The 20,511-nt window shown below is 38.0% G+C and overlaps 1 protein-coding gene across 12 annotated transcripts in view; it reads right to left on the minus strand.

The window, feature by feature from the left end:
• The window catches only part of XYLB (xylulokinase), a 159,225-nt gene that overhangs the window by 98,054 nt on the left and 40,660 nt on the right, over positions 1 to 20,511 (minus strand). For 11 of the 12 annotated variants that reach the window (XM_065582715.1, XM_005297159.5, XM_065582711.1 and 8 more), the window contains 8 exons: positions 19,553 to 19,681; positions 17,603 to 17,668; positions 14,107 to 14,179; positions 6,331 to 6,449; positions 4,902 to 4,983; positions 2,966 to 3,006; positions 2,419 to 2,534; positions 1,504 to 1,619 (listed from right to left, as the gene is read on the minus strand). In XM_065582715.1, the coding sequence (XP_065438787.1) occupies positions 1,504 to 1,619; positions 2,419 to 2,534; positions 2,966 to 3,006; positions 4,902 to 4,983; positions 6,331 to 6,449; positions 14,107 to 14,179; positions 17,603 to 17,668; positions 19,553 to 19,681 (742 nt within the window). The remainder of the gene's footprint in view (positions 1 to 1,503; positions 1,620 to 2,418; positions 2,535 to 2,965; positions 3,007 to 4,901; positions 4,984 to 6,330; positions 6,450 to 14,106; positions 14,180 to 17,602; positions 17,669 to 19,552; positions 19,682 to 20,511) is intronic. The other variant, XM_024100958.3, reaches the window with a different exon arrangement.

Below are 20,511 nucleotides of genomic sequence, written 5' to 3' on the forward strand. Positions count from 1 at the left end.
CAGTTCTGCTTAGGCTTCATCAGGGGAAGTTTGAGTCGCAAGACTGAGGTCCCAGTTATGCCAATATGCCCTGACTATGATATTCGGACATTGGACTATAATCTATGAACCATTTCTAAAAGAACTGTTTGCAACTACAAAGCTCACCATCTCTGCTATGAATCTGCACCTAAATGAACTGAACTCATATCTGTATGCATATTGATCTTTTAACCATACTCTCTCTCTTGTTTTTTAATAAAGTTTAGTTTGGTTAATAAGAATTGGCTGTAGCGTGTATTTGGGTAACATCGAATATTCAATAACCTGGTAGGTAATGTTTCCGATACTTTGGGATTGGTAGAATCTTTTCTTTTATATGATGAAAAAGATTTACAGAAATTTTCATCATCTTTGATGTGGATACTTGGATGGAGGCCTGAGGCTTGATCACTTTAAGGGAACTGTGTTGTTTGGACTTCTGAGTAACCAGTAAAGTAATAAAGAATCTGTTTTATGCTGGCTTGGTAAATCTAAATATGGAATATCCACTAGCTTTATGGGGATTGTCTGCCCCATTCTTTGCAGTTCACCCTAATTGAGTGATCATAGTTGGCCCCCACTAGGACCCCGGTCACAACGTCATACTATGGTTATTAGTTATTTCACTGCTCCGACACCCATTGACTTTAATCAACTTTAGATATGACCCATGACGAACAGTGAAAATTTTTATGAAAGCCTTTTTCATTCCCTAGACATTTTATTGCCCTCCATCTTTCTCACTATTACAGCTCTAGTTTTAAACATAAAGACACACCCTAGTACAGCTGGTTGAAACATGGAATTTCTATTTTGTTGGAAATTTCAACATTTCAAAATTTGTTTTCATGCTGAATCGGGATGAAAAGAAATATTTTCAGAATTTCCTGCTAAAGGAAAATCTGAAAGGTTTTCATTTTGGAATTTCAAAATTTCATTTTATTTTAGGGTTTTTTCATCTTCATATTTTCATTATTTTACACCATTTCAAGACTACTACTGTCATGACATAATAGTTTAACTAGTCTATTTTTTATTTCTTTTAAATCATTATGGGCAACTGCTATTTAGTGCTGATTGAAATCTCTCATCTTTTCTTGATCAAAGTGTCTCCTCTGTTTGTGTAATTATGAAACAGTTTGACACAAAATACAATGTATACAAAGTACACTAAGTGCTTAAATTATTCTCTAGATCAAACTGTGTCCTGTGTGTGTGGTAATGAAACAGTACTATCCCATTTTCAGTTGCCAAGACAGCTTCCAGAATAAGATGCTGGTAGTGGCCACTCAAGACAAAGGCTAAAATGAAAACTGGTCTTCCAACAAAGTAGAATATATCTGGGTACATTTTGGGACTTTTTCCCCCCCCTCACTCTGGATTTCTTAACTCTTGGTCTTTATCACCACCCAAGTTTTCACTTCTACCACCTGTGAAATAATGACTGCATCCAAGCAAACCCTACTTTGTTAAGGTTCATACCTAGGTTTCCATTGTTTCCAACAACAGTACATTTTAGGGCTTTGGAGAATTCGTCCCAGGAGCCTGAAGCACAGTCATCTCTGATCCTCTCTCTTATTAGAGAGCCATTCTTAAAACTAAAAACAAACAACAATACTAACTATATATTCAAAAACTGCATTTTCCAAGTCATTTGGACCCTCCCCCTCAGATTATTAAAGAGGATTTTGACACACTAGAGGATTTATACACACTACTTTCACGAACGTTAATGGAACATATATCTAAATTCCTTAGACTGCTTTGAAAGACTCAGTCCAGGGTACTATAAGTCTGTGCAACTGAGGTGGGAGAGACAAAGGTGGCTCCAAACTGTCTCTCCTACTTTGACCTTAGTGCTGCCTAGGGGACAAACTAGAGTAGCCACAGGGCTATCCTAGAGACCATTCCATCAGCTGAATATCATAGGATGATGTGTTCCAGCTACACACCCAGTATGTCTCAGAACAACAGCAGTTCTTCCCCTCTATGAAAGAGGAATCTCCAGATGCCTCTTAAAGGTACCTTTAAATCCCTTTTGTACTACTAGTGCAAAAGTTAAATATTTTGGGTCAAGGAGCTAGCCCCCAAACCATTACCATTCACGTGATTTCTATTCCTCTAAATTTAATACACTGCCTTAGATTCATGCTCACCAGCCTCAAATTATACAAAAATGAACCCCATCCCTACTATTGACACTAGAGCTTATTTCTCACAATTTTGCAGCTCCTGATCCCCAAATTAAATAATGGGGATGTCATAATGTTGATGCAAATGTTGTCATATACTGTACATAATACTGAATATTTTATTCATTATCATTTTGCAAAGGAAACAAAAAAAATATCTTGTTGACTCCAAATGTAAGAGAAAAATAATATAAAAGGATGTTACCATAGAAGTGCCATATAGGCTTGAGAGTCAACAGGATTGCAGAAAATATGACCTTCTAATGCAGGCGTTGGTTCTTTAATCCAAAGAAACAATGTGTCGCTTGTGCCAAGACTAATCTGGAGAAGAAAATAATTGCAGTGTTATCACATGGAAGGCAATATAGAAATTAAATTAAACCCATTTATTATTACTGCTAATTGTTTTTAAATCACACATTAAGTGAACTGGATTCTTATTATAGCAAGCGCTGATTCAGGTTGTCACCCTAATGAAATATGTTCCAGAGATAGAAAGAGATCCAGCGATTTATAAATTTGGGGCATTATCTTAAAAATATTCCATGAGTTTGCTTAAAATCCTACATCCAGCTCCAGGAAAAACTGAAATGAGAATCAGTCTGACTCCAGTACATAGAAAATCAACAGATTCTCTATTTTGGTTTATTGAGGACCTAAGGTTATTGTCCAAGTTACTATTTTACACTCTGTAGTAGCTCTAATTGTATCACAGTGATGTGAACATTTTTCATGAATGTGTATTTACTTACCGCAATGTCCCCTTCTTCAAGTTTCATTCCTGCAAGCGATGCTGAAAACATACGTAAGATACTTCAATTAATAACTAGGCATGCAAGGTAATTATGCTGCACTAGAGATGACATTCTATTCTGTACAGAAAGCCAGCGCAAGGCCCAAGCATAACCTCAGAGTGGACTTAAGTGGTGAGTAGGCCTTGTTCACTTTGGAGACGTTCACCCTAAATACTGAAGTTGGTCATTATAGGGCATCCTAGAATCAAAGGAGTTGGAGATTAAAAATTCTATCATGTCACCTGTTAGTCGACGCACTCCCACTTTTCCCCAGTGCAGGATTGTTCTCTATGGTATATTTTCTAGTGTTTTGTTCTCTCAAGTTTTAAATATCTTAGGCCCTGTTTTGGTAAAGTACTTAAACAGACAAGGTACCCTACTGATATCAGTGGGACTATTCACATGCCTAAGTCCTTTGCTGGATTTGAACCTTAGAGAAGGATAGTCTTGTAGTTGAAGTACCCATCTGGGATTCAGGCAGTCTTGTTTCAATTCCTGGCTCTGCAACAGACTTCCTGTGTTACTCTGGACAAGTCACTTAACCTCCCTCTGTTCCCCATCTATAAAGTGGGGCCAATGACAATCCCTTTTGCCTGACTTGACCATTTTGACTATAACTCTGTCTTTTACTATACATAAGTACAGTGCCTAGGATAATGAAGCCCCTATCTTGGTTCAGACATGGAAGCACTACTGTAATACAGATGAATAATCATTTAAAAATCTCAAGAAATGGCGCTTCCGCACTCTAGTCCATAGGAGTTTTCAGAACTTCCACAAAACATCCCTAAATTTAGCACATCCTGGACACCAGGGAATTTTGAAGCCCCTACAATTATCTCTTAATTAGAATTTTAGTTAAGGGCATCATTAAAATTTCTGCACCCACAAGATTAATGAGGTTGGGAGATTAAAAGAATAAAAACAAACTTTCAAGCACTCTGATGCCTGACCTCCCACTGTCTCTTTCAAGTAAGGCTTACACTGTATCTTGTAGTGACGAAGTTTGTCTTCTGTCACTGTGTTATTCCTTTTTTAAAAACTATGGTATTTATTCTACACAAGTAACCGTCTAAAGCAGTGGTCTCCAAAGCGGGGTGATTCGTCAGTTTGGGCGGGAGTCCGAGCGGTTTTTGTTGTTGTTGTTGTTGTTTCAGCAAAAATGGTAGAGCTGGCCCGGCAGGGGGTGCGTGCTCAAAAATATTTTACTGATAGGGGTGCGCGATCAAAAAAGTTTGGTGACCACTGGTCTAAAGCATTGAAGTATCATTAATGCAAGTACTAGTGTTATGGACTATTAATGTGAAACTGTGCACTACTTTTTAAGGGTTTGTTTCCTGTTTATAGAATTTTACTTTTAAACCTTTTTTTCAGTTTTTAACAGGTGATTTCTTTTTAAAGGTTTGGGAATTGGTTTATCTTAATTTATATATATGTTTATTTGAACTATGTTTTACCTTCTTCATACTCAGGATTAACAGCCTGATTAAAGAAAAGTTCTAGTAGTTAGAGTGCCTCTCTGATTTCGGTTTCCACCTTCAGGCTTGGAGGAGAAAATGCAAGTTCTTTAAACAATAGATTTTTCTCAAGCTAAAATGGAAGTGCTCATTGGCAAAGGAAGTTTCTCAGGTGTAGACAAACCAAAACCTAAATTTTCAAGGTGCAATTTAGGTGCACTGTGATTATGAGATGCATTTGGAGTCCATATGCAGTATATATCTCATACAAACTATGTACCTCAGAAGAATCAGTGACAAAGGCTGTTGGAAAAAGGTGCCTGTGTGATATATTATTTCACCACATATAGATCATCTAAGAATTAATGAGATTTATTCAGTGAAGATGATAATACACAAACACAGAATTATGGAAGCATATTTATTTACTATCTCACCTGGATTGTCCCCGGTAAATGCTACTACTTTACAGTCTGGACTAAACCCATAGCGCTGAATATAATATGGAGAAACAGAGCCCTAGGAAGTAAACAACACATGAAGAAAGCTGAAAAGTGCAAATTAATCCCCGAGTGTCAAAATACGTCTATAACACAGATTTCCAGCTGATTCTATAGTACTTCTACAGTAGCTGCAATAATTATTGACATTTGTTTTACATTGCAGTGCTTTAGAAATTTTTGAGCTAACATTTTTGTAAGATACAAACAAGAAAACCTCCTGAAAACATCCCTCAGATCAGATTCTGAAACGGTGAAGACAACAGCAGCATTCTGACTTCAGATCTCCCTCCAGTTATTCACAAAATATACATACACTTATGTTCCACACCCACATACATATATATTAATATTCAAAATTAGATAGGAATACAGATTGATATGCAATCAAAAACACATACACAGCTAGTATGCATCACTAGGTCAGATGTGATATGAATTTTCATCATCGATTATCTTTTATTTCAAGGGTCGAGGATTCCATTCTTTTACATCTCACCAATAACAAATAGTAGCAAGAGGAGACTATTCTTTAATGTAAGAGGACACTTAAAATGACTTCTAAAACACTGCTCCAGTTTTCACTGCCAATACCAGAAGACCAGCACTTGGCACTGGAATCACAGCACACTCCCAGATGGGTCAATCATATTCACTAGTGCTTATATAGTGGCTGGGTGCCTGCTATCCCCACTCCCACACATGCACATCTCTCTCTTTGTGGTGCTGATCAGACCAAATTGATCTATTTCAAAAGGTATTCAACCTGATTCGTTTTGGCAATATAACAAAGATATGCTGGGTGAACTGAGGGGCTTTTAATAAACCTGATAATTGATTGAAGTTATTGCATGAGCCCTACAAACTTTATAATTACCATACAGTACTGAACTTGAGAAGCTTGAATGTCAGGCTCTATCTCTTCAGTGTTACTGACCGATAACAAAAGGAATACAGTAAATATCGTTCGCTCTTTTAAAGTCAAATAAGTATTTGTGGGTGTGCAAGGAGAGAAAAGAGACTTCTATCATTTGAGCACTACCAACGGGGTCACCAAAATCTTAGTCTTTGTATGCCCAGCATGCAAAGATTAGAGGAATCTAGTGATGAAAGTAGTGACAGCTGGCAGCCACAAAAGTAAAGCTTGTGCATCCTTTCAAAGATGTCAGCGCTCCTGCTCTGGAATGCACTTTCACAGCACTCCTGGACATATTAGTCAGCCAGAACAGCTCTGGGGACTACTCCTGGAGCACAGCATCTCCTTGTAAACGTACACCAAGAGGGGCCCCAGCTGTTACACACAGAGCATAGCCCCAAAATCTTCCAATGACATGTTCATCAGCAGTTATCCTCCACTGGTACATACCAATACTGAGCTGGATAGCACAACAGGTCCCAGCTTTTCTTCTAATCCAGGCGCACAAGCATTGAGGCAGGCGGTGGACCATATTTTATCACGAATCTGCAGTAAATTCATTCCAGAACCTATGAGACAACAGTATTCAAACAAGCAATGTAGATCTTGGAACGTAAGAATAGATTAATGAAAAGACAACAAAATATACTGAATTAGAGGATTTCACCTGCCTAAAGGCAGAAAAGAAACTATAAATAAAAGTGGACGTTTAATACTGAAATGGAATGGTCTCAGCTGAGCAGAGCACAGGGATGTTGTAAAGTTACTGACTCACAGCTCTGTGGTAACTTTCATTTTGGAAAGGGGGAGGGGGCAAGGAATCTTCCACACTGCATAGGGACTGGATATAGTCAAAGTCCTTGCACTCCAACCAGTGATGCTAGACTCCCAAAATAAGTGGGGGGTACAGACATAGACCCTGCAACCCCTCAACATTGGCCAGCAGAAAATGAAGCATATGCTGCACCCAATCAAAGGGTGATGCAGCAATTGCATTTCCTCTGCAGTCGAGGGAATTGTCTCTCAGGCACAATATTGCTAGGGTGACCAGATAAGGGGAAGAAAATATCGGGACATATGGTGGGGCAGAGCAAAAAAAAAAAATAAAAGCCGAGTCCTGCCCCGGCTGAGCAAAAAAAAAAAAAAAAAATGTATCGGGACGTCTGGTCACCCTAAATATTGCAGGAATTCCTACTAAGGTGGTATGCACCTTTGCACTGCACCCTAATTGGGCTGTGGTTTTAGGCCATCATTTTGCTGTAACTTATCTTCCCAAGATGCCTGTGAGGTTATGTTTGTATTATCACCCTCCTTTACAAAAGGGGAAATTGATCCAGAGAGATCATGGCCCAAATTTTAAAAAGTACTATAACCTCTAATTTTGGGTGAAACGAGTTTTGAGTGTCCAGTTTTATACATTTAAGACATGATTTTCAGACTTTTTGAATACCTTCAAGTCCAGCTGAAGTCAATGAGAGTTGTGGGTGCTCAGCACCTCTAAAAATCAGGTTCAGTGTGTGCATTACTGGACACATTTTAAAATTTGGTCTTAATGATTGGCCAAAGCCACATAAGTGAGTCAGTGTCAGAGCCAGGATTAGAGTTGAGGTGACTCTAAATCCGAACCCAGCAGTTAGCACACTAGATTAATCAGGCCTCCTGAATGGACAGGGCTGCCTCAGTAGCTCATTGCATTCCCCTCTCTGTTTACAATGCTCCAGCTTCTCCTCTAGTTAAAAAGAACAAACATTTTTAAAACCCATGATCGAGTGAGCACTAACTGTGGAGATGTTGATTACCATCAACTCATTCCCTGCACTGGTCTAAGATATATTTAATTAGACATTTCACTGTACTTTTAATAACCCGAGATGAATTCTCTTAACTTAGTAATAATGTTATCCTGGGCTAAGAACACTTTTGCTTTTATATCTAATTAGCCCAGGACCTGTTTATCTCACTGACAGAAACTCAATCATTGTCCAAACTGACTGGGAAATTTGAAACCAATGGAATCTTGTTCAGTGCTACGGACCTTTAGACACTTCAACACATGTAGGGAGAGTGAAACTCACCCTCTGCACAGGGACTGTGAGATCAGGCTGTCCATGGAGTTTTGTGGGGTGGGGGGGGAAGGAAATGTAGTCCACCCCTCAACCAACTGGCAGACCACAAGGCTGCAACATGGCCCCTAACCTAAACAATGGGGTAGCCCCTCTGCACCCCTATACAAGTATTTGAGACCATTGGATATGCAAGCACTGAGCTATATGCCACACCCTAGATTAATTCCTAACAGCCTCTTCTGCTCCAAGCTCTTTCAGGCTACTGAAGAGCCCCCATCCACAGTGCTCATAGGGTGCAGAAATAACCCCCATCCCCACTGCAGCCCCTCTTCCAAAAGCACTCTCCCTCACTCAGACACACACTCACTCACTCACAGAGGGATTAAGTGGCACAGTGGAACTTGCGCTAGACCTCTGCACTTTGGTGGCGTAACGTTATATAGAGGTGTCCAACAATGAGTATGTATGGGATATTTACACCAAATAACACACGGTCATGTGTTAAAACATAACAGTGTCAGGGCTTCAAGAGTGAATGTAGCTTTACAGACAGAGTGTATTTACACTTTTGAGACACTAACTCAGGCCACATAGTAGGAAATTTAGATTACACCTTACCCGAGTTAATGATGTATAAATGAAATTAAATGTATTAAATTCAATCTATCTCATTTCATGCAAATTAAATACACTTAATAAATTATATGCTGGTTAATTTGCCCTATGATTCAGCAGCAGGAATTCAATACAGCACAGCACACTTCCCATGGACAAGAGATGTATTTCTCTTTCCTGTGTCAATCACACCCACCACCACCAAATGCAATAAGTACAACAGGATTTAAACAGACACACGGATATTCCAGCTTTTTCCACGTTCTCTTATAAGGACTATTTTTTAAAAAATCAGTCACCACACTCTTCAGGACAAACGACATGCAACACCAGTAGAGGTTCACAAGAGAGACAGAGGGTGCAAGGAGCCTCTTCCCACCACTTAAGGCCCCTGTACTAGGCCAGGGGTCGGCAAGTGGTATGTTTATTCACCCTAATTTAAGGTTTCACGTGCCAGTAATACATTTTAACGTTTTTAGAAGGTCTCTTTCTATAGGTCTATAATATATAACTAAACTATTGTTGTATGTAAAGTAAATAAGGATTTTAAAATGTTTAAGAAGCTTAATTTAAAATTAAATTAAAATGCAGAGCCCCCCGGACCGGTGGCCAGGACCCGGGCAGTGTGAGTGCCACTGAAAATCAGCTCGCATGCCGCCTTTGGCACGCACGCCATAGGTTGCCTACCCCTGGTCTAAGCATAATGGGAGTCCTTGCACAAGGACTCTGCAGGGATAGCACAGTGTCTGGACAAACCTAAAAGGGCCAAAGAGGGATGTTTTGTGGAAAAGCTCTATCACACATCTAGCTTCCTAGAGTAAAATGCCAAGTGTCTAAAGGTTTAATTATTCAGTGAGCAATAAAATTTTTAAAGAAACATATGGTGATTTTGTGGGTAAATTCTTTATCTGAACCTAGAGACACATTTAATCAGACTTCTCTTATGCCGTTTTGTAAAAGGGCATGACAGTTCCAGTCTTTAAACTCTATCACCATGTGTTTGTATGCAGTTTTCTAGTCCCTTCTGTGCAACATGCAACTGGCAGAGCATTAAAACCTCCCACTTTAATCCTGTTCTATGGACACAGGATGCATAAAATTGATTTTTTTTAATAAAAAAATTGTGAGGTTTATTTAAATCAAATATCTTTGATTTAAATCATATATAGGTTTCTTTTTAAAAGTAAACCTTTTTAAAATTAAATTTGAAAATTGACAACCCAGGTTAAGGCCTAAAATTACTATAATCTATTAAAATAATTTAAATTAAATATAAAAAGTAATAGTAATCAGTACAGGTCTGCTGCCAAGTTTCAAAGAAAGTCAAACCACAGAACTGGTGGAACCAGAGTTTGTTGAAGTACTAAACCAGCTTTTGACAGCTGAAGCTTCTTCTGCAGGTGCAGAGAGAGTATCTTCTTCGTATCAATTTATTCAACTAGTTCAGTGCAATAACTAGCTTGTTCAAAGTTAAGAAACCAATTGCAAGTTGACAAAAGCAGGAAAGTTTGTTTTCCCCTTCCAGTCTACAAATAAAAACTAGGTGTGAAAGGTTGAAATCTACTGGTTCTAAAATCTTGAAGGACATGGTGACTAGAAATAATCAGTTCAGTTAATTCATTACCGATAATACTTCCTTTGTATAATAAATCTGATACTTTTGAATACAAAACATATTCTGATAAACTTTTTGATCATTTTTTACTTTGTATCCAGCACATTTAAGGTAGTTTTATTTAATAAATAAAAAATTAAAATGCTGCTTTTGAGCATTTTAATTGCATTTCCATCCAAATAAAAGCTTGATACAAATCACAAATAAAAAAATGAATCGACTAGTTAATAAGAAATGCATCATTGACCATTTTCTACCATAACAAAAAAGAAACAACTAAGAATTTGAATAAATGTGTTAACTTATATAGTTTAAATAAATTTGTATAGGTATAGTATATCCTCCTTGTTAGCAAAAAGAAGCAACAAATTTAGTATAAAGGCTGTATATAGTTGCAAATCAACAAACTAAAAATCAACATGCTTTAATAAAAATCACACTTTCTTTAGGCAAATAACTAAAGTATAAATGTAAAACACAACTAAAATTGAGTATTTATAACAAGGTTTTCCGCTTGCTGATGTAAATCATGATTAAAATGGATGATTTAAAGTGTTTTGATTTCATAGAATGTCAGGTTGGAGGGGACCTCAGGAGGTCATCTAGTCCAACCCGCTGCTCAAAGCAGGACCAATCCCCAGACAGATTTTTACCCCAGTTCCCTAAATGGCCCCCTCAAGGATTGAACTCACAACCCTGGGTTTAGCAGGCCAATGCTCAAACCACCGAGCTATCTCTGTATGGACATAACATTATTTATTGAATGTCAAATAGCTTTCATATATATATATATATATATATATATTATATGCTCTGACAGTGTTCACAACACCACAAAGCCAATTAGATGGGCAAAACACCAACCTTTGCAATTCACTCTGAGCTCCTACAATGAAAAGATGATGATTCAATTCCCTCAGGCCACCAATTGCTAATAAATGTTCAGATATTTCTATACTACTCAAGGGTGAAAGGATCATTTAATTTACCTTCCCATTCAGAACCTGGTTGAGAAAATGTAAAAAATATTTTAAATGAACTATTTACCTATTGGAGCCTATAGGGAGAAATTAATATTTTACTTATATCTATCTTTACATATAAAAGACAGGTAGAATACACATACCTTCCTACATATTCATCTAGATGGCAGTCTAAAGATTGCCAGTACTCCAAGGGTTAAAATCAAGGTGAGTCAAGCCATACAAAGCAAAGCCAGATCTTTGACCTATCACTTCATATGGACACACACTCAACAAATGAATTCAATATCGGAGGTCATGGTTCAATGGTGACTGAGAAGAGGATCCATATGTGGATGGAAGGGATTCAGGATCTCATTGCAAGCATCATTGATTGGTAGTTCAAGATGATCAAGAAGTGCAGTCAGGATCAGCAAATGTTAATTACTGATGCAAAAAAGCCTAAATGATTCAACACTGGGGGAAAAAATCAAGTTCTATTACAAAGGGCAAAAAGACATCGCCTAATTGGATTTATTAATGGACTAAAAGTGAAAAAAATATCCAGTGATCAATATTGTAAAACATATATGTGTGTATTTGTATAGTGTATTTGTGTCAAAGCTCTCTTCTTGGTTTCTTGGTGAGTCAAATTCGTAGCTGGTATATCACTATTGGCACCAACAGAGCTACACCAGGATGAATTTAGGCCAATATGCTTCCTCTTGACAAAGGCCTTCTCGGCTCTATGAGCTGTGGTCAAGTGAAAAATTCTCTATGTTCTTCTTTGGTAGAACATAAACAAGTATGCTAAGCTATGGTGTGCCTAAGGTACTTACAAAACATTTCAAAACATAAAAGCCTCTCCATGTCAAGAGCTGAGTAGCTGTTCTTTAATTTGTTTTTTAAAAAAAAAAATAACAATGCCTCAAGGTGACACACTCAAGTATTTTAGCTCCCAAATGTATCTTACTTTTAACATCTGCACAACATACATGGAAATCGTTCCTCATTTCCCACAGTGTAGTTAATTTTTTTTAATCAAGCAAGCAAGGGTGTTCTGCTGCTTATGGATAGTGAGTCATGCCTTATGAGACTGGGTCTTAAAAAGGAAAAAATTTAAATTGGAGTAAGTAACATTTCCTAGTGTAATCTACAACTTTAAAGACATAAGTTGTTTAGTCCTCTAGTGTAACTTGAGGGGTCTTTTAAAGCCTATCTGACCTGAAGTTAAACCTACAGAAATGAAGAATAGAGGTCTATTATATGAACATTATTTTGAGAGATGTATTTCCAAATGCAATATACAGGATCCATGGAAAGAGATCAAGTGAACTGCAGGAAATTGTACAAGACGAGAAAATAACAAGCTTCTGTAATCAGCAGCAAAATAACTATTGCATAATAATTATTTTTTATTACTGGAATTAGAATGATCTCCCATTATGTTAATGGAAGACAAGGGAATGGAAGACAAAATGTAACTTAAATAATACATGATCTTCAGTCTAGTAAAGACTGGCACTGTAATGTCTTACTTCACTCTCTCATCTTTTTCACACAAAGATTTAATAAATGTTATATCCTCAGGACTGAATATTTACTCTAGGTATTTAAATGTCCAGAGGAGCAACAAAATTAGAAGGGCACCATATGTGTAAGTTACAGCTGGTTAGAATGCTATATGTTATCTGTGAAAAATTTCAAATGAAACAAAATATTTCCCATTTTGGTCAAAGTTTTTCACAAAATGTTTTGGTTTTTTGACTAAATGAAAAAACATTTCCATTTCAAAAACCGAAAAAGTTGTTTTTCCTCCCTATTTTCTCTCTCTGAAAATAGTTTTCAAAAATCAAACCATTTTAGTTTTTCATTGAAAAACAATTGGAAAATTTCAACCAAAATGAAAATTTTCTTTTCATTTAAAAAGTCATTTTTTCCACACACACAAAAATCCCAAAGAGTTTTGACCAGTTTTAGTTTAAGTATAGTATGTTGGGGTTGATTCTCCTAAGTGCTGAGGTGCTCTGTGAGGGACTAAGCACCCTCAACTCACAATAAAGTCAATGGGTTGCACTTGCTGACTATCCATAAGCTGCACTAAAGATCATGGGAGTGACAGATGCTCAGAATCTTTCAGGATTTAGCCCATTGGGAAAGATGATGTAGACCTGCAAAAATTATTACTGAAGCTTACTGAAACTTAAAGGTAACCTGCAAAGAAAAAAGTAATTGGGCTAGTCACCTTTTTGCCTGTATTATGATGCAAAAGGCCTGTTTTGTTCTTATTTATTTTTGCTGGTTTTTCTCTTTAAATTAGCAATTAAGACCCTGTCTTGGCTCACTTTGATGACTGAAAAAATACCAAGACAATGTCATCACAAGAAAGTGATGACATCAAGCAATCAAAAAGGGAAGGGATTTTTTACTTGGATTGTTTAAAACCCTTTTGTTTGCTTTAGTTAACACCTATTTAACAACATCAGCTAATAAACATTTTGGAGAAAGGATGTTTTTGTTATAAATTTGTCCACCAATTAAAATGAGAAAGCTCATATACATGTTGTGAGACCCAATCCAAACGACGGAAGAATAGAAATATCAGGAATGTCAAGTCTAAGACAACAAAAAGCAAAATTATAACTTTGACAGACATTTCATACATCCTTCATACAACATAAAGCAGAAAAATAAAGTGCACAAATCCATTTTTGTAAAAACCTTTGAGGGATTCTGTAAGAAAGTGGAGGTTAGAAAGAGAGAGTGAGTTTGAGTGTGTGTGTGCGCGCACATGCATGTATGCACATGTGGACAAAGGACTGACAGAATTAAGATGAACACTAAAATGGGAATAGTAAGACTTGAACATGTGAGAAACATCTTGCCCCTCTTCTACTCATGATGGGAAGACAAAGGGAACTCCCATGCTAGACTGTCCCCACCAAAAAAGAAGAGACACAACACTTACCATCACAATAATCGATGGGTGCATAAGCACTTAGAAAAAGGGACGCTGCAAAGCTACTAACCACAGAGATTCTCTGAAACAAAAAGATAACATGAGATAGTAACTCCCGTCAACATTCATGCCAAAGCAACTGCAGTTTGAGTAGATGAAAGAAACAAAATATTAATAAAATCTCAGCAATGGGTACTATCTACCAGAAATAGTAGTACTACAAGGATTATCCAGTAAAATTTTCCTTCCTGGGCTTATAGAAGACATCCATACAAAAAGGTACCTTATAATAAAAGCTTTTAATAGCTTTTAGCTCTGAAACATACAAAATATACACAATATATTAGCGTATTCTGCCTTAGCATGAATTACTGCACAGCCATGATGTATCCAAGGGCCACAATTTAATAAAAGGAAGTCTGCATACAAAAAACCAGAGAGGCGGGAAAATCAAAGCATGGATGACCGCACAGAAACCATACCGACAACATCCATCAGTGAATCCAAAGGGAAATCAAAGCTAAACAAGGAATAGATCTTACAAACTTCTGCTGCCTCTTCCGAGAGACTCTTCCATCACCCCTACATGGGCTCTTGTCTTCCTGAGTCCATCAACTTCTTCCTAAGTCAGGCAACATAGATCACCCCTGCAGTTAGCCCTCTGACAGCCATCAACTATGCATTGCAACGCTACCTGCTACTATGCCACAAACTAACTGCTCAGAGATAGATTGTAGATGGAATCATAAGGATGGTAGGCTTTAATGACCCTCTATCTCTTTTTGAGGCTCTACCCAGGGACACATCTCAACATGGCTGAGGAACACAGGCCCTGCCCTTCCTAGTGCTCCAAAGGACACTAGCTGCCTGAAAGAGAATGAGGAGTGTTGGGTTAAAGGTTGGTTCTGGCTCAACTCTCTAAATCAGTCAGCAAAACAGCCTGGCACAGTGGAGGGAACGCACTGCATCCTCTATAAAGTGGTGAGCTGCCAAGCTAGTGTGTGCTGCCTGAGGGTCCTCAAGCGGAATTCTTACCAAGACAGAATTCCTCCTGGGGGCTCTGGTTGTAATATGGCACTGCCACATTCCTTTCAGCACAACTGGGGAAGCCAAAGTTACAATCTAGTCCTCAGCCTCTAGACCAGAGGTTCCCAAACTTATTTGGCCTACCGCCCCCTTTTCAGAAAAAAAATTACTCAGCGCCCCCCTTTTCAGAAAAAAAATTACTCAGCGCCCCCCTGGAAATCTACCTTCTTTAAGCGAACAAACAGAAAGATGCGGGGACAAATTTGCGTTCTTTTATGTATCTATATTTCTACCTACGTCCTACAATATAGTAAAGAAAGATGTGTTATTAGATTATTGCCCACGACAGCATACAGTGGCTTTTGCGTAAGATGGCAAAAGACAACCAAACTAAAATACTAATGAATCTAATAAACTGGGTTTTGTTCTTTGCTCAGCATTAAATTTATGTATTTGATATTAAATTGTCAAATATCAAACTAAATTTATCAAGAAATAATTAATTTAAAAAATAATCAATACGCAATTAAAAATCAGTTAATAGTTTTAATTTAGTTTGCCCTTATTTAAATAATTGTTCCTTATTAACACACGCCTTATTTATCAATTAACACAGATAATTCGATAGATATAAATAAATGTTAATAGTTAACAGTTTTTTACGATTTCATTCCCGTTTTCGTTAATATTGTAATAAAAAATATGACAAATATATTGACTGTACACTTCAAATAGTACTGTACCGACACAAGCCTGCTACAATTTTATTATTAGTAAGCACTAGAGACACAGAAACGTACGGTAGATATGTAAGAAAATGTATAAAAATACTCACATGTAAATTGCTGTTTTATTGAAACAACAATAATACAATTTGCTTTGTATGTGATCCGTAATCCGTAAAGATCGAAGGTATCGAATATGAATAAAAATTTTTAAATACTTATTGCACGATTGTTAACTGCTTTTTACACAATTCAGAAACAATCTAAATTAGATTTCATACATGTCGCCTATTTATAGTATCGTATTGTAAACAAGTCATTACACGCACATATTCCTGCCGATGCATGCTGGACTTCCCGACAATGCGCGACACGCTCGCCTGCCAACACTTGCTTGTTAAGAGCTGTTGGCGGACTTGACACCTGATCGGTTATAATTTGTGAATTTATTTGGAAAATAAAGTAATCACTACAACTTTAACTCTATGTTACACAACAGATGAAACATGTACAAACAGTTTTTCAAAATTTTCTTATATTCTCTTCTTTCTTTATGCTTCCACCGCCCCCTTATTTTTATTCAACGCCCCCCAATTGCACCCGAGGTTACTACTGCCCCCCTGGATCGTTCCAGCGCCCCCCAGGGGGCGGTATCGCCCACTTTGGGAACCTCTGCTCTAGACCCACTCTGATCAAAGGCTCACATCGCAACGATCCCAGTTTAATTCACTTCTGTATTTGATCTTAAATTTGTGACCAGAATATATAGTCGGTCTTCCATCCATTCCACTCCATCCCACACTAGAATAAGGGGTGTCACAATAATGTTCATGCAAATACAGACAGAACAATATTAAAGAAAATATTTCTTTATAAAGCATATAGTGAACCTGTGAGACTTATTGCTGCAGGAAGTCAACTGGTCCATATTGGTAATAGATTTTAAAAGCCCTGGAAATTTTATCAAGTGCAGTAATAAATGCCAAAACAGGAATCTCAGACAGATCTCATGCTTCAGGGTGTATGTCCTTCCCTCAGGTACAGCACTGCCTACATGCATTACAAGGGTTTATCACCTTGCTCTGAAGCATGGAGTAATCAATCACTGCTTGAGGCAGAACATCAGATTTTCAGCCTTGAGCAGTTAAAATAATAATTGTGATTGTTGATTTCTGAAATGTCAATAAAAAAGGAAACTTTCGTTTGAAATGTGTAATTTATTTTATAATTATAGAGATCAAAATAACTTTCAAGGGCCAATTTGTTAAAAAGGGCTCAACTCAACCTCCAGTTTTTCCTGGGTAACGCTGCCTGGCACCTGTTTTGCATCAGCAAACATTGCACTGATGCATGCAAATAGCTGTTCTGTGGGTGTATCAACTGTGCATAATCACTTGTTTGTGTGAGCAAATGTGGTAATACCCGCACAAACTGGTGCAAATGCAATTTTGTGCAGGCAAAATTAAGGCCTATTTTTTAAAAACTTCAATTCAAAATGTTGTGACTCAGAAATATTCACAATGTTAAATGCATCATTCTAAAAGGATTTGATATTTGATTTTCATCTGCCAAATAAATGACAATTAAAAAAAACAGACCCACTTTATAAAAGCATTACCTATTTTGCATTATGAAAACTAATTCAATAAACAAAATGTATTTCTTTTTAGCAAAAACTATTTTTATATTTCCTTAAAAAAATTAAAAAGATTTTCAATTGTGATTTCCAGTAAGTGGATTGAAGTTGAGCCAACCTCAGTTTGTGCGTAGACCTCAGGATTCTGGCTGTAAATCTTTGCTATCTGGTTTCCTGTAAAACGCTGAGAAAGAAATGCAAATGCTTAGGAATACAAACACTAAATGGAGTCAATAATCATTAACTCTGTGTAATGAGTTCAGTACATTGCACTTTGGATATTTAATTTGCCTGATGCATGATGAAAGTCAGTGCACAGCAGGCAATCTGCACTAAACAGGCTATAATGCATAGTCTCATTATGAGAATTTTGCTCACCTTTTGGAAAAAGGCTGTGAAAAAGCATTACTATCCATAATTTATGTTTCAGAAATGACAGTTCAATGGAATGAATCATACTGATTACATACAGAAGAACCCAATACAATGCAAACATTGGCCTCCAAAGTCTTAAAAGGTTCCCAACTTATACAACTCTGTATGGGTGGGGTAAATGGGGGACAGGGTGTTTCAAGCCAGAAATAACTAATGGCTAAGGAATAATTATTTCTCATATATATATTAAATCATATAAAAGAAAAATGCTTAAGATACTGAACTTTTTTTAAGTTAATTAATTGCCTGTTATAAGTTAAAAAGAAACATTCTGCACTGTTTAAAGTTTCATTTCAACTCAAATGAGCATACACTCTGCACAACAATGAATCAAAAGGAGCTATGCATATGGATAGGACCATATTTTGATGAACTTACCATCACTAACAAACTGACAACCAGGTGCTATTTACATATGCTACTTGTCTAAAACAGTGGTGCGCAAACTGGTGGGAGGGGGGGCGCAAGAGGTTCTCGGGGTGGGGGGAGGGCGCGAAGAACCTGCGATCCTGCAGGTCCCAGAGGACCCACTGCCATAATAGCAGGAGTGGGATAAAAACAGTGGGTATTGGGGGCGGGACAGGACCAGGAATTAAAAAAAAAAAAAAAAAAAAAACAGTCCTCCCACACCACAAACAACATGAATGCCCCAGCCAGCAGCCGCCACTCTCCAGCCGCCCAGCTCTGAAGGCAGCGATGCCGCCAGAAGCAGTGCAGAAGTAAGGGATCACTTCAGATTACAAGTGATGAGTGGGGGAGACATAACAAATTCCATGAATGGTAATGGGGGGCACAAACTGGACAAGTTTGCGCACCACTGGTCTAAAAGACTCCTCTCACTCCATGACATATTGTCACAATTGTGGTAGGAGAAGGTGCCTGATCTGAAGCCCCATTGCAATAAAAAGGGTGGGGTGATGGGGCATTCTCTGTTATGGCCGTGGACTTTGGAACTCACTTATCCCCCAGATCCACAAAAAGTCTGAGTTTGTTAGCCTCCATGGAGCGCTGGAAGGTCCTTTTTTATTCCCTTACATATGAAGAGATGGGTGTTGGGTAGGACTGGATAGTGGCGTTGCTGGGCTCCGGATGTCTTGTTTAGAGACGTTTATTAATTTAAATAAAATTAAATTTAGAAACACTCTGTAATATGTTTTATTACTGTGGGCATCTGCATGAAAGCAAAAATTGAAATTAATCTGCTCCTGCATCGTTTTCCTCTCTTAAACTCAGAGACAGGTCCTCAACTTGTGCAAATTAGCATAGCTCCACCAGCTGAGGATCTGACCCACAGAATTACAGAAGTAATTTACAGTAATAATTCATCCAGTCACTCTTTCTGCCAATGCAAGTTTGCTTCATACAATGCATTTTCTAGTGCTTTGACTCGTCTAATTTTACAACTCCCAAGCAATAGAACATCACCCCTTCCTTTGTGAGGCTATTCCAAAGCCCCATACATTTCACTGCCAGATAGTTTTTGTCAATATTCAGACTGAACTTAACTTTTCATAAGTTTCAGCCCCATACTGATATCACACTTAGTGGCTGTGGACAGAATTATTTTCTAAGTTTGCAATGAGGTACCAGTGACTCTATAAGAACTTTAATTCTTTCCTCCTCCAGTTCTCACCTCGCATGCTCGTGAACCAGTGATATTAGCTAGGTGCTGTGCCCCTCCAACAGCTTTCTCAAGAGATAAGCACTGGGTAGTAGTACTAGAATCCATCCAGACAGGGCTGTCACTGACAGAAAAACAAGCCTGGGGAAAAAAATAAATCATCAAAAAGATTATCACTCCAGGAGGGACTTTCACACTAATGACCAAATCCTGAGAAGGTACCTCTGCCTATATTAGGCCCAAATACAATAGAACAGAAGAATGGACATAGTGGGTTACACCAAGGGCAATTCTAGCCCGGTATCCTGTCTTCTGACAGTGGCCAATGCCAGATGCTTCAAAGGGAATGTACAGAACAGGGCAATTATCAAATGATCTATCCCCTGAGGTTATCATCCAGTACTAGCATCTGGCAGTTAGAGTCTTATAGCATGTCAGAGGACACCAAGAACATGCGCATGGAAATGCACACTGTTGTACTGGAGATCCCCCACTGTCAGACTCTACACCCATCTACAATCCATATAAGCCAGCATGTTGGAGAGACAGCCAGTGGATTTGCAAACAGTGTGAAAACCCCAGGCCAAACCTCATGTTGGAGAGAAGCAGCAAGCTGTAGCTGCCATTCTTTTATGTATCTTGCAGTATTTAGCCATGGGACAGCTATGCAGGTTACCAGGCCCTGAAGCAGATGCTGGGGCTAAGGATTCCATTCCTGGGCTCTGCTTTACTTCAGCACAGTTCTCTCACAGCATAGTCCTTTTGTTCCAGTTTTCAGGATTTATCCCTATGGATAACTACTGTTGTTCTTATTGGGGTTGTACTGACATTGTTGTCTCCAATGACTAGCTATGGTCTTTTGGGAATTCTTCAAGTGACACTCAGACCACCACTATGCAGTATTTTAACCCAGTCCCCAGGAGTTCTTCAAATGTTCATTGCAGACAATATTTTCATTTGGGAATCCAGAT

This window comes from Chrysemys picta, chromosome 2 (genome assembly GCF_011386835.1).
Source record: "Chrysemys picta bellii isolate R12L10 chromosome 2, ASM1138683v2, whole genome shotgun sequence".
Classification (NCBI taxonomy): Eukaryota; Metazoa; Chordata; order Testudines; family Emydidae; genus Chrysemys; species Chrysemys picta.